At 34.5% G+C, this 14,418-nt stretch overlaps 4 protein-coding genes across 4 annotated transcripts; 1 reads left to right on the top strand and 3 right to left on the bottom strand.

Moving 5' to 3' along the window:
* Positions 1–6: 6 nt before the first annotated feature.
* On the bottom strand, positions 7–4,338 carry PPL_03995 (uncharacterized protein; the record flags this gene model as incomplete). Its single annotated transcript, XM_020574908.1, has 2 exons — positions 7–4,159; positions 4,238–4,338. 2 exons carry the CDS (start codon positions 4,336–4,338, stop codon positions 7–9), a joined length of 4,254 nt encoding a protein of 1,417 aa, XP_020435322.1.
* Positions 4,339–4,560: 222 nt separating this feature from the next.
* On the bottom strand, positions 4,561–8,451 carry forE (actin binding protein; the record flags this gene model as incomplete). The annotated part of the gene is made up of 4 exons (XM_020574907.1): positions 4,561–4,602; positions 5,327–5,345; positions 5,378–5,398; positions 5,849–8,451. The coding sequence occupies 4 exons, from the start codon at positions 8,449–8,451 to the stop codon at positions 4,561–4,563; spliced, it is 2,685 nt and encodes an 894-aa protein (XP_020435321.1).
* Positions 8,452–8,731: 280 nt separating this feature from the next.
* Positions 8,732–9,127, top strand: PPL_03993 (uncharacterized protein; the record flags this gene model as incomplete). The annotated part of the gene is made up of 1 exon (XM_020574906.1): positions 8,732–9,127. One exon carries the CDS (start codon positions 8,732–8,734, stop codon positions 9,125–9,127), a length of 396 nt encoding a protein of 131 aa, XP_020435320.1.
* Positions 9,128–9,192: 65 nt separating this feature from the next.
* Positions 9,193–14,030, bottom strand: PPL_03992 (uncharacterized protein; the record flags this gene model as incomplete). Its single annotated transcript, XM_020574905.1, has 8 exons — positions 9,193–9,582; positions 11,797–11,932; positions 11,959–12,002; positions 12,612–12,662; positions 12,748–12,768; positions 12,867–12,905; positions 13,178–13,725; positions 13,796–14,030. 8 exons carry the CDS (start codon positions 14,028–14,030, stop codon positions 9,193–9,195), a joined length of 1,464 nt encoding a protein of 487 aa, XP_020435319.1.
* Between the last annotated feature and the right edge of the window lie 388 nt (positions 14,031–14,418).

The following is a 14,418-nucleotide window of genomic DNA, read 5'->3' as shown; positions in this document are numbered from 1 at the left end:
TTATTATTAAATTTCAATGCAACAAATTCTGCAAGTACTATCGGAAAGTCTATCATCATATCCACACATTCCACCCAAAAATAATAATCTACTGGCATTGTGTTTACGTTTGTAGGAAACGAATGGATTGACTTCGACCAAATATACAGATGGACTGGATTTAACACGAATCCAACGGTAACACCAACGGACTTCAGTGTAGTCTTTTCTGGTTACCAAATAGAACATTCCAAACAATGCCCAGAGTTTCTCTTGCTCTTTGACCACCTTGTTGGTGTATCTATAGATAGGCATAAAGTGATGTGTCGAATAGGCACCGTCGTTGTAAGAGAGGAAAAGTGATACAGGATAGTAGATATTTCTGATGATTGGATCACTTCCGCTTGCCTCTTGATTGAGGAAGCTAGATGGATAGACTTCGGATTTAGCCCAAGCAATCCAAAACAATCCCCATTGTAGATATTCTTCGGCGGTTGCCACCCAAATGACAAAGAGTACATGGAAGTGTGACTGACGACCGTGTGACCAATATCCAATGAGACTGGCTCGTGGATCTGCAATCCAGAGCAATGAGAATTTAGTTTTCTGCTCGGCGGTATCTCTAAGGTAGTAGAAGAACAAGAATACAAAGAACTTGGAGTGTGTTTCTGTGAAGTAACCAGAGAATACCGATCCTTTTGGATGTCCAGCATAGAGAATTCCGACTCGTGTATCACCTGGCGAATGCGACACATGGAAGAATGGGAATATATAGAAACGGAAAATGTCGGCTTCACTCTCGGTGTAATAGTCTATCAAACCAAATTTACGAACCACATAAATGATTGAAAGTTGATAACTCTTATTGGCATACGATGTCTTGGACCAGAACAATGGGAATATAGAAACGATTGAACTACGACTAGATTTGTAGGTACGGTAGAAAGCAACATCTGGATGTCCAATCCAAAGAATGGATAGACCACTAACGGGAAGCGACGAATCAGTATCAGAGTAGTAATAGAACAGTGGGAATATTCTAAGAATGAGATTGGAGCCATGCTTGGATCTATGGAAGAATGATACCACAGGATGACCGGCGTATAGTACCGATGTTGTTGTCTGACGTTCTGATTTCGAGTGGTAGTACAATGGGAACAGGTAATGTGATTTCTTATTCTTGGCGCTGTTGTAACGATAGTTATAGAGACCGTAGCTTGGAATAATATAGAGGATTGAGAGAATTGATATCTCACTGCCAGAGCTCGTAGATTGCTCGGTTTCTTCTTTCATCTCTTCGACCGATTCGAATTTCTTTGGTGTTGACATTCTCCAGAATAATGGGAATATTCTCTTGATCACAACGAACGGTGTCTTTTCGTAGAGGAACAATCCAACATTGGGATTGAAGAACCAGATAATAGCAAGCTGCTTCAATGTAGACGAACAATTGTAGTAGAAGGCAAAGAGTACTTGGAAGCAACTCTCAGTTTCACTCTTGAAGCGGTAGATAAATGATAACCATGGCTTAACGAACCAAAGGAAACAGAGTTGATAATATTTATCAGTGCTCGATGAGCAGTAATGGAAAATCGGGAATAGGAATATCTTCTTTGAGTGGTGATCGAAATGAGGTTTAGGAGGAGCTGGTCGATCAATGTCAGTACCCAAACTTCCTTCTTCATCTGCGCCTTGTGCCGGTGTACTACTAACAACGTGTCCAGTTGAAGACTTCTTTGTTTTCTTCCAGAGGAAAAGAGTAACACGATTCGAGATGAGATAGAAGAGACAAATACGTTTCTGACGTCTAAGGTCTGTCTTTATACGGTCGTATGCCAAAAGGAAAAGGGTTCTTAGATGATACTTTTGAGTTTCTTTGGCAAACCATTCAATATAGAGAGGAATGAAACCGGATATACGATATTTTGGATTGTTTAACTTGAAGTAAAGCAATACATTCATGTACATCTCATCGCTAAAGTCACGCCAAGTGTGTCGGTACACATAGAGAAGGAACCATCGCAGATGATCCAGTCCCTTTATCTTGTGAGCAAAGAATGGGAATACATAAGTTTGCTCAACCTGGCTTGCTTCACGGTGGTAGTGAATATAGTAGGGTGGTAGCAGCGCCGGCGATGCAAATGTGAACAAATATTGGGCAGAGTCACGTTTGAAATAGAATGGTATGAACAAAGTGTTGATTTGTGCACGTGTATCTTTGTCGGTGACAAACTTCCAGTAGAATGGCATAACCAAAAGGAATTCATTACGTTCGTTGTAGGAACGCCAGAAAATTGGAAGCAGACGCAACGAATACGATTCGGGGTCACGGTCAAAGTGGAACAATGGGAATAATATATCGATGCGTTTGGCGTGAGTCTCGCGGTCATATTTATATCCAAACAGAGGGAACAAAAAGTAGTAAGTATTCGACTTTGATCCTTGCGATCCACTGCCCCAAATTGGGAAGTAGTAAGTGAACAACTCGTTCTTGGTAGCATCTTGGGTTCGGAAATAGATTGGGAAGAACGAAGTGAACTTAAAGATAGACTTTCGGTAGTGAATGAATGTTGGGAAACAATAGATAAAGTGTGTCTCTCCTTTGATAAAGTCAATAAATACCGGGAGAATGAGACGGAATCGTCTGGTTCCTCTGCTGTAGTAATAGTAGACCGGTGAGAGTACCAGTGTTTTCTCTGATGTGTGTTTCTGGTAGAACACCGGTAGCAACCAACGCACCAAGAAATGATCTTCGTATTTCGATTGATAGTATATTAACGATACGAATTTCGAGTCGACCATTTGAGTGTTCCATTTGACAAAGAATAAAGGTAATAGGATGACAAGATTCTCTGATCTCTTGGAAACAAAGTAAAAGAATGGAAGAAATCCACGAATTTGATATTCAACTTCTGGTACTTGTTTTGCAGGTGGTGGAACTGGTACATCGCGTAACTCTGGATCGATCTCTGGGGTTGGTTCATCGGCTCTTCGAATGACATCCATACTGATTTGATTGCTATTGGTACGGTCTTTATACCAGAAATAGAGAAGGAAGAAACCAAACACTCCCGATGGCTGTGATTTATAATAAAATACTGGAAGGAATGACCGAATTCTAGTTTTTTCTTGTTTATCGTGGTAATAGTGACAGAGCGGATAGATAAACATGAATCGTTTAAAGTCACCATTACGTTTGTTCTTGTAAATAATCAACGGATAGAGGACGTAGATGTTGAATCCTCTGGATTTCTGTGAGATCTTGAAACCAAATGCTGGCCAAAGATGGAATGTGAATGAGGTACCCTTTGCTATTCTGATCCATAGAATCGGTGCTAAAATAATGTGTACCAAGTTTTCGCTGTACAACCGACGGAAATTGTAAAGTCCCATAATATTGAGATAACGAGATCGCTTCTGATCCCACTCTCTATAGAAATACAGTGGAATCAACATCGATATCAACCTACTGCTATTCTTTATCCTATAGAAAATGAACATAAAGATGAAGAGCGACGATGAAGCGGTACGTCGATACACCAGCAGTGGAATCATATACAGTGAGAAATGACTATCATTACCACCAAACATCAAGAACAACGGCGTAAACATAAAGAAATACTTATCGTTGTGCTTTAGCTGATAGTGAATCAGACCACAGATGTTGATATTCAGATTTCTCGCTTTCTTGACGACGAGGAACGGCAGAAGATGGAAATATACTTTATCGCCACTGTCGCGTATCGCCAGGTGGAAAAAGAATGCAACGTTTAGCCACCATCCACTGCTACCCTTACTGAGTACACCGAGTGGCAGTAGTACCACCTTTAGTTTGTCATCGCCATCTCCGGAAACCCAGAGAATCGGTGGTATCGTATAGAATACCTTTCCATTCTTGTATCGATACCAAAAGAATGGAAACAGTACTACCCATACGTCATCACCGCTGTCCTTTGAGAATATATTGATAATACCCAATATGGATAGTTTAAACGTTCGATCGGTAGATATAATCCAAAACAATGGACGTATTCCAAATCTAAATCCATTGTCATTAAATTCGAGATGTATAATTGGCCAGAAAAAGTCGACATACTGGGTAGAAGATCTCTCTTTCCATGCCAATCTAAATAGGAAATATAATAATGCAAATACTTTATTTCCAGATGCAGATTCACTCCTATTAAAATATAATTATTAATTAAATATAATTATTATTAAACTTTTCGATTATCAATTAATTTTTGTTTATATTTACCATGTAATTAATGGCCATAGAATATGTAAGATTGTCTTTGATGTATTTTTATAATAGACAATTGGCCAAGCTGGAATATAATCACAGTTTACTCTAACCATTTTCGGTGTGTTTTTAGAGTTGAAAACTGTTGATTAACTTCTTCGCTGCTTATATACAGAAATTGATTCGTATCAGATTATTATTATTATTATTATTTCCAAAGTTATATTTTTTTAAAAATACAATCCAGTTTCTGAATAATAAATAAATTTAATCTAAAATGTTTGGAAGTACTTTACTGTTAGTGAATTTTAAATAAATAAAAAGGCAGTTATAAATAATTATAAAATAATGTTTTTCGATAGAATAAGTTGAACATATTTCTTATTTAATAAATAACAAACAATAACAACACGATAATCAAAAATAAAAAATAATATATTTTTTCTAATTGACTAACAAACAAATGAGTAGAGTTAAAATGCTTTTAAATATATTACTTTTACATCAGTAAATTGCGTATCGATCAAAAGTGACACTTTACTGTATTGTTTGTATTGAATAGGAGGTGTGTGTCACTTGTTTTTTACAAAAATCAATGTATTAGCAAAGTGAGTGGTCTATCTTGTGGGTAAAAGATGTCATCCGTTAATATTTTATATATAGATCTTTATATAATAATATTTGTGTGATTTGTTTTGTTTTGATGTTGTAAACCTAAATTAATCTAACCTCATATTTGAAGTGTGCAAACATTTATTTACTTACTATAATTATTAGATTTGCTTTTGAAGATAGAAAAAGTATTTATTTGCCGATCAAAACATATTAGATATTTGAGATCTTAAGTAACTATATACTTAAGATGATTGTGATTAATCACATGGTTGATTGATTAAAAATAAAACAAAAATAAACAAAAAAATGTGGGCTGTTAAAAAAAATATGTTTTTGGAGTCAAAAAGTGTGAAAGAAAGACAAATACGTAGATTTTGAGATCTATCTATTTTAAACAAACAATTTGTCTCACAAAAGCTATCAGAATTTTAATAAATACAATCGACTCGTCTCGTAATTTTGATAAATTAGAATTCGAATTTTAAATACAATGACGAAATAAAGTAAACTTAAAATTTATTATTTTTAATATTAACTTACTGTAAGATAAATACTGGTAGACTATTGTTTTATATAGATTTATTGTAAAATAAATAAAGTATATCTGATAAAATTATTATTTTGTTTGACCTTTGGATCAATTTGATTTTTTTAAAAAAATATTTTTATAGATCTGATAGTTAAACGACCTTTACCAGTCTTGTTTTTTTGGTGAAAAAAATAAAAATTAAATAAATCAATCGATCACCAATTGGATCAGGCAAATTTTTTGTTTCTTTTTTTAAAACACAGAAATATCCGGATTTGATTTCACAGAATTGTTTTAAAATCAATGATGATGTGATTAATAATTCAATTGAATTAATTGTTTGTTTGACAGCTGTCAAAAAGCTTAATAATTATTAATTAATAATATCTTTAATTAAATAAAGATTAAATATGATTTTTTTTTTGATTAGATAAATAAAGATAAGTTGTTTTTTTTATTTTTAGTTTTTTTTTCCTTTTTACTTTGCAGGTGATAATTGTGAAAGATGATTTGAATCGGCTCTGTTTAAAACTACCTTTCTTCTACCTTTTCTGAAAACATCACCGTCACGTACTGCCAATAATAAATCATTTACAATGTCCTCGTCTTGATCGTCTTTTTTCTGTGGGTTGTTCGCTTGGATCTTGCCAGCGAGTTTGAGTTTGAGTTCTGCACGGAGCAACTTTTGTTGTTCGCGCTTCGAGTCTTTCTCCTGTTGCTCGCGAATCTGTTGGAGTAACAAGAGACCCGCTTCGAACAATGTAGCGAATCTCGAGAACAATTCGAATATTTCGTCTGGTGTGATCTTGGTGCTGTCCTCACCCAAGTATATACATAGTTTCTTGAAACTCTCTTCGGTGTTTGCTTGGAGTTTCTTTAGTTTGTCGAGCTCGATCGCTGCCAACTCGAGGAATGGCACCATGGTTTCGCAGAATGGTTCGTTGGATTTTTGGAATTGGTCGACAATCGATTTACACAGCGAAAATTCACGTGACAACATCGAGAGATCGGCGACGACACCCGACCAGACGACACGCTTGGCGACATCGAGCGATGGCAACTCGTCGGCAAACGCCAACAACGATGGTTCCTTCTCTTCGCAATACTCGACGAGTGTGTGAATAAGATTCGATTGGAGATCGGCCGATTTGGTGTCGGCCAGTTTTATCATACAGTCCACTTTGTAACCGGATTGATCACCACGCACCGTTCCATAGTTGATAAAGTTTCCAAGTACCAAAACGATTTCAAACAAACGTTTTAGGTTATTACTCTTGAGCAACTCGTTGCATGCAAGTGAAACGGCAGCAATCTCTGGACGTAGCTCGGATGCACGTTGCTGAAACTCGGCACGTAGTTGGAAGAGAGCAAGTTTGTCACCCATGAACGAGAAGTTACCTACGTCAATACAGAATTGATCGGCAGCAGCCAGCTTGGAACGGTCCTCTACTTTTAGGAAATCAGAGAGCGCTGCCATATCGTCTTTCGAGGGGAGAAGCTTGGCCATCTGTCGGATTTGTTCTTTCGAGAGTCTAGCTTCGTCTTGTTTCTGGACGGCGTCGATAAGCTCACGCACTGGAACCGTCTTGAACTGTGACAGGAAAATAGAGATGTTCTGACCGAGTTTGGCGTCGATCACTTGCATTGGACCTAATTTCCTCAGAGGTTTCTCCTTACGAACGATAACTTTGGCAGCAAACTCTTGTTCGATTGTTTTCCATGGCAAGTGAATATCGTTCATCTCGCCGAGCTTATCGAATACGGATTCGTTGAGTTTGGCTGGTGGCATCTTTGTCCACTGCAGTGCTTTCAATGGATGTGCTGGTTTGGGAACCTTTGGAGGTGGACGTGTTTTAATGGCAGCTGGATTCTTCTTTCCACCCATTGGAGGTGGAGGTGGTGGTGGTGGACCACCTCCGCCACCCAACATTGGGGGAGGTGGAGGTGGAGGTGGAGCATCGACTGCAGGTTCTGGGGTTGTTGGTATATTTGTAGAAATAGGTGGAGGTGGTGGAGGTGGTGTTATTTCAATGGTTTCAGTTGGCACAACTACAACCGCTGCTGGAACATCTAAATTCTTGATGGCTTCTTCGATTTGTTTTTGGAGTGCAGGACTGACGTCTCCTCCCGCTAGTTTGATTTGTTTCACTAAATCCAAAAGTTGTTTAATACTCATGTCTTTCTCCTGTATAATCGCAGCCTTGTCTATATTTTGTTTCTCGAGCTCCTCCATCTTTCTGGTCAGTGTTACCTCCTTGGTTTGCGCATCTACATTCTGTAGCAGACTCTTCATATCGATCGTATCGTTGCCATCCAGTGAATTTCGTTGCATTGAAATCTGTCGTACCAATTGGTCGATCAACAACCAATATTTAATACCATCGGAATCAGAGTGTAGAACCAACAGATTCTGCATCACAGACAACAATGATTTAGTCAATCCAGATTTCGAGGCACTCGATTTCAGTGCCTTGAACAAAGCATCTAGATTCTCGATATCGACACCCAACTTCTTCTTTAGCTCCTCTAGCTTGTGATCCAACTCTTGATTATCCTCCATCATCATATCTTCAAAAATCTCGATTTGCAAATAGAGGTTCTCGTCTGGCGACAGTGTTGGCTTGAGCGGCTTCAGATAGTCGTACAGTCCCAGCCGCAAAAACTCACCACGTATATTGACACGCACCGATGTTTCCTCGGGTTCGTGAATCAATACATTGATGAAACAGAGTGCTTTCGTCTTCATCTCGAGCGAGCTGTTCTCTTTGATAAACTTTACAAAGTTGGTGAAACGTTTCTTCTCTTTGAGATTGGTCAATGCTTTCAGTACCATGCTGTATCCACCGGGTACCCATTTCTCCATACACATAACAGTGAGAAGTTCAATAACAATAGCACGACTCTTTAGTGTAAATTGCTGTGATGTCAAAACCATCGCCAGTCGCTTGGCGGCAAACGGCAACGAAGTCACAGACTTTAGTCCGTGAGTACTATTCATAAAAGTGGCGATTGCCCTTATACACTCCTCGCGAGTCTCTTTCTTTTTCGATTGCAGCAGATTGAATATCAGTGTGATACCGTCCATCTCGATGAAGCTCGTCAACCAGCTGAATGTCTTGGAACGCAGCTGGACAAGCAGCGACAACATCAGTTCTTTGCTTGGCTCATTGCGCAGTGCATTTATAAAGTATTCCGGTGTGCCATTGGAATGATTGGAGTCACTCGATGCATTGCCATTGCTCTCTGGACTGTGTTCCTGGTGCAATTGGCCATGCTGTGTGATCAACAACCACTTTCTCTCTTTGGTCCAATTCATCTTTTCTGGCAATCCACGCTCTTTCGCCAGTGCTTCAAACATCGAATCGATGATTCTCTCATCGGCAGGCATCGCACCTGTAATAGTAGTATTTCCCATTGATTTCACGAATGCTGTGCTCTCGCTAGGTGTACTTGTCGATGTTGGAGTGGGTGGTTTCATCAAATCACCGGATGATCCTGACAGTGGTGTGGATGCTGCCGAGCTGGTGCAACTCGGTGAGCTATTAGAGTTGGTGAGTAGCGTTGGTGATGCTGAAACTGCCATCGTTGCCACTGAGAGTGCAGGTGCTGACTGTGATGTACCCATCATCGATGGACTTCTATTCTTTCCAGAAGAAGGAACAATCTTCTTTTGTATTGTATTTGAACACGATATTGTATTCATCAAATCCATACATTTCTTGTGGCAAACAATTCCACACTGTGAACATTTATATGAATGACTTGTAAATGGTATCCAAACTTGACCGATCTAAATGAACCGATAATATATTAATAAAAATTAATTTTAATCTATCTGATTGATTTTGATTTGATTTGAACTTACATTCTCACCACAGAATACACATGGAGAGGAAGATCTATATGGTTTAAATTGATGTGGACTCTTTACACGAATCTCTGGTGTTTGAGCGTGTACTCCACTCGAGTTTAATGAACTGTGACCGTTTAGTGTCGGACTTGATGAATGACCATTGGTGGAATGACTGATCGAAAAAGATAATCCATTGATATGATTAGATCCATTTGTATGTTTCAATGCTTGAAATGGACTTCTTCTGCTATTTGGATGATTCGATTGTGAAAGAATGTCTTCTGATGATATACTGCTTGTCATACCACCGGCATTACTATGACTATGACTATTACCAAAACCTGTTGGTTCCATAGTTTTTAACTATATATAATATATGGAAATAAAAAAACGAAAAAAGAAAGAAGGAATGAAATAATATCTATTGACTAATATTATTATTATTACTATTACTATTAATAACTAAACTAACTAATTACTATTTTGATCATTGGTTCGAATGATATTATATTGTTTTATTGCTATTTTGTATATGATCAGCGCTGTAACTTGTCAATTATTATTATTCTTATGAGTTCTGTCTGAATATTATTATTATTATAATGTTTTATGATATTTGACTGATTTAATATCAACTCTTTTTTTTTTTTTGATATTGTATTTCTTTTTTGTTTGATAGCCTAATTACTGTTTGATGTTTGATTGATTGTATAAATTAGTAAAGTATCAAAATAAATAATATTTAGTCTAATAGTTTATTCTTGATGTGATGATTATTATTGTCAAATACAACAAACAAAACAAAGCAAAAACAAGACAATATTAACAAATATAAACAAGTTATTGATAATTTGCTGTTGTCAATCAATTGATTTTGGAATAATATATAACAATTAAGTGTGGTGTGAGTTGTTTGTTTCTTTCTTTCAAATTTAAATAAATGATGATATTAATATTTAAGCGTGAAATAATGTGGTAACCAAAAGAGTAAAACTAGTTAATTTGCATATTTTTATGGGGTAATATGTAAAAGAATGACGACTTTTTAATAAATATTTGGTGTGTGTGTGTTTGAGTTACTCTTCAAATTGTTTTTTTTTTTTTTTTTTTTTATGACTCACACAATAAAGGAGTAGATTGTTACTTCCTTACTAAGTAAGTATGAGGAAGATAAGATAATAATAATAATAACAATAATAATAATTGTTATCAATTTGAATAAAACGACTGAAAGTAAAGATAAAGATTAATAGGCGGGTGGTTTTAGTTTGAATCAGATTGATTGATGAATAAAAATCGGATGTGTGGTGAATAAAATTAAATTAAATTTAATTAAAAAAAAATACGACAATGGCACCAATCACCACCAATATGCAGGGGTAAAAAAACACTCAATTGAGTTAGATATTATTTAGATTTAAAGATTAATGGGTTGTAGAGCAAAGATTTTTTTTTTCAAATTTCTTTGTTTGATTTGCAGCACATGAATGATTGTATATATAAATACATGTGTGTGTGGTAGGTATGATATCTATTATGTTTTATTGATGGTTGTGGTTTGTGTTTTGCGTTGTTGCATCACACAAAGTGAGGTGAGTGATGGTGGTGTGTTATTAATTTCGCAGGAAATTGGTACCATGTCAATAGTTGATTACCACCTGCTATGATTAAAATAACCAAGAAGTGTGAATGTTTGATTGATTGATTGATAGATTAAAATGATAACCAATTATTAAACTACCAGTGATCAAGTTGTTTGTTTTCTATTATGATCATATTACAGCTCTAATCTTAAAATCCACTGCATGTTGTTGTTAATCATTATTTTGTATGGACAATAGCTGATTTTGGTAAATAGGTATTTACAATATATCATGCATATTACTAATTTTGTTTGTACATCATGTGATGATTTTGTTTTTTTTTTTTTTTTTTTTTTTTGTTACTGTTAATCTACAATCCTATTAAAGCTAATGATAGTTGTTCCGATGATTATTCGTATTGTGATATTGGAATTGCTGTTGTTGGGTATGGAGGGAATTGCAAAGGTAATAAAATATTCGTAAAAAGTAATTTTATATATATTACCTGTTTTTAATTTACAATTGCCAACTAAACTGGTGAATCAACAACAATAACAACCAAATAAATAATACTATTTGTTAATTAAATAAATAAATAAAATCAACCTATTATTATCTAAAAGAAGTGAAAAAAGGAGGTGCACCTCTATTCATAACAATATGATTATTTGAATTTGAAATGTAATTAACAGTCTTCACTTCCCTCCTATTTTCTTATTCCTAATCAATATCATCAGCAACTATCAATTCACATGTGAATGATGTGATTATTTATTACTAATAATAAGCAAAAGATTCATACTACTAAAAAAAAAGTGTGTGTGTGGGTGGGTATTGTATTAATTGATGGTGTAGTGGGTAGCGAAATGATCATGTGAAAATAGGTACTGATTTCTTGATGCCGTGATAATTAATAAAGTTAACAGATGGTGCGATTATCTCTTTATTTGGTTGTAATTTTTAAAAAATATACAAAACAAATAAAGAAAAATACTAACAATGTGGAAAGTAAAGTTGATTCATGGCATCTAACTTGTTTTGGCTTGCAATTATTTATATGTAAGCAATAGATGTGATTGCATATGCAAGTAAAGGGTGGATGATGGTGATGTTGCTTATAGGATTCCAAACTTTTTTAAAGTTTTAATCTATCTACCTAAAGAAAACTATTTTGTTTAGAATCGCATGAAAAAGAGTGCTCTGTTTTTAAATTTTGCTTTGGAATTGAATAATTTGCAGGTTGTATAGATACAAATATATCGATTATTGATTATTTAGTTATCTCCACTGCGCAACTGCTAAGAAATACTGGAGAATGATTATTAAATCGACTGTTGATTATCAATGATAAAAAAATGTAGCGCCTGAATAAAAATAACCTGATAAATTTGTGGTTTTTTTTAGTTATTGGGCTAACACTCCTCCTAATTTCTTATATCAATCTAGATAATAATTCCCAATAAAAAAAATATAAAAACAACACACGACACAAAGTGTAGTTGATCAGTTACCTAATCCTTGAAAAATAACAAACAAAAAAAAAAAAGCAAATTATTTAATAAATAAGATTACTTTAAAAACAACAACAATCGAACAACAGTTGTAAGATATATTATTGTTATTCATACACAAGGTGATAAGATTATCTAATAATAGGGATAACTGTTTTAATCTTCAGATTTTCTTTAAATGTACTTTTTGTTTTTGCTTTTTTTAAAAACAACAATAGTGTGTGGATCAAAGATATAAAGTGTGAATGTGTTGAAATGGAAACTTCAAACCGTTATGAAATGTGCTTTTAATACATACACTTATTTGAATGAAAAACTCTTTAAATACAATCTTTACTTGAAGAATAATCTTTATTTATAAATAAGTAATATGACCACTATTAACGCGTTATTAATAAAAAAAAGAAATAAAAAAAAAAAAGATAAAAATATACAATTGTTGCAAACTTTGAAGTCTAATTAATTAATTAATTCAATATTGCAAATATTACTACTATTATTACATATAATAAGAAATTTACTATTAGCTATTAATTCGTATTATTATTATTACATCACGATAAATTTTGATCCCCACGACACATTGATAAATCTTAATTTTTTTTTAATTTTTATTTTGGAAAAAAAAAAAAAATCATCTCAGTTTATTTGAATTCAACTTTGCTTGAAAAGCACACAATTTTTGAGTTCTTTCAACGACCCAAACGATTTTCCTTTTAAAGTACATGTTTTTTTTTCAACCTAGATTTTCTCTTTTAATTTATTTATTTAATTATTTTTATAAAGTAATTTTATAAAGTTTGTTAAAGAGAAAAAAATAAAATAAAAAAAAAGATAACTTTAGAGGTATTGAGCAATGTTTACAATTGAGGAAAGTGGTGTCTTCTTGGTATGTTCATGTTCATCTTGTTCATGATGATTGTTCTTGTTGTGTGATACAGAGATAAAGTCATTGTTGTTGTCGATTCCTTCATCGTCAGCGTTACACTCTGACGGAAGTTTGAAGTGTTTGCTGTCAAAGTTGCTCTTGTACTCAAAGAACTCCATGTTGGAGTAACCGACATGTTTTGGATCGAGATTCTTGGAGATGGTAGTGACCGGTGCACATCCGTGAGGATCGAATATTACGGTTTGATTGACTAGATTCTGTGATACGCTTGCATCTACTCTCAACAAGATCACTGGGAAAGCTCCGAGATGAGTTTTGCCCCAGTAGTGAACATGGTGCTTTGGGAATCCACCCGGAACCTCAAAGGATAATGGTAACTTCTTGCAACTACCATCTTGGTAAAGATACATGGTGTTGGTCTTGTTGAATGCCCAGATAGTTCCATTGAAACAACCATCGGACATACGGAAGAAATAACGAATCATCATTCTTCTTTGATGGAAATCTACAGATAAGAAACCAACTATAAATTTTTACAAACAAAGAAATTTATTAGTATTCAAAGAAATATTAAACAAATAATAATAACTTACATTCTTGGAATGATGTTGGTACATATGTACCATTTCCACTTGGGAAGAGACCATTGAATGAGGTTACAGCGTAAGCAGATTCATAACCTTTTTTGTTGTCATGGCAACGGTGATGTTTTTCTATATCTTCATCAGTGACATTCTGGATATCTGGTCTCACCTCATCGAACCCCAAAGCGCTTGAGCAAAACAAGAGTAATAATAAGGCTATTGATAAATTTATATAAATCTTCATTTTATTATTTATCTTGGAAAAAATAAAATGAAATAAGTTAATAGTTTTCTATTTTTTTATTTATATAATTAATAAATAGTAAATAAAATATCAAATATTTATAATTGTAAATATTTTATTATTAAATTTAAAATATATATGTTGACACATGAAGAACAACAACAATTATTAGTTTCCCCTGGTGATTTAGGAAATGTATATGCGTCTATAACCATACCACCAATTTTTTGGGTATATATTAACTATAATAATATTGGTAGCGCGACCATCACCAAAATAGATTGAAACAACCTATTATATTTCTTATTATATCAATCAGATGTGAAAAAAATGAAAATGAATGTGTGGTTGTGAAGTTTGATGTTTTTATACCAATGTGTGAAGTTGA

This window comes from Heterostelium album, assembly GCF_000004825.1.
Source record: "Heterostelium album PN500 unplaced genomic scaffold PPL_contig8, whole genome shotgun sequence".
Taxonomy (NCBI): domain Eukaryota; phylum Evosea; class Eumycetozoa; order Acytosteliales; family Acytosteliaceae; genus Heterostelium; species Heterostelium album.
This window is presented reverse-complemented; position numbering and strand designations above follow the sequence as displayed.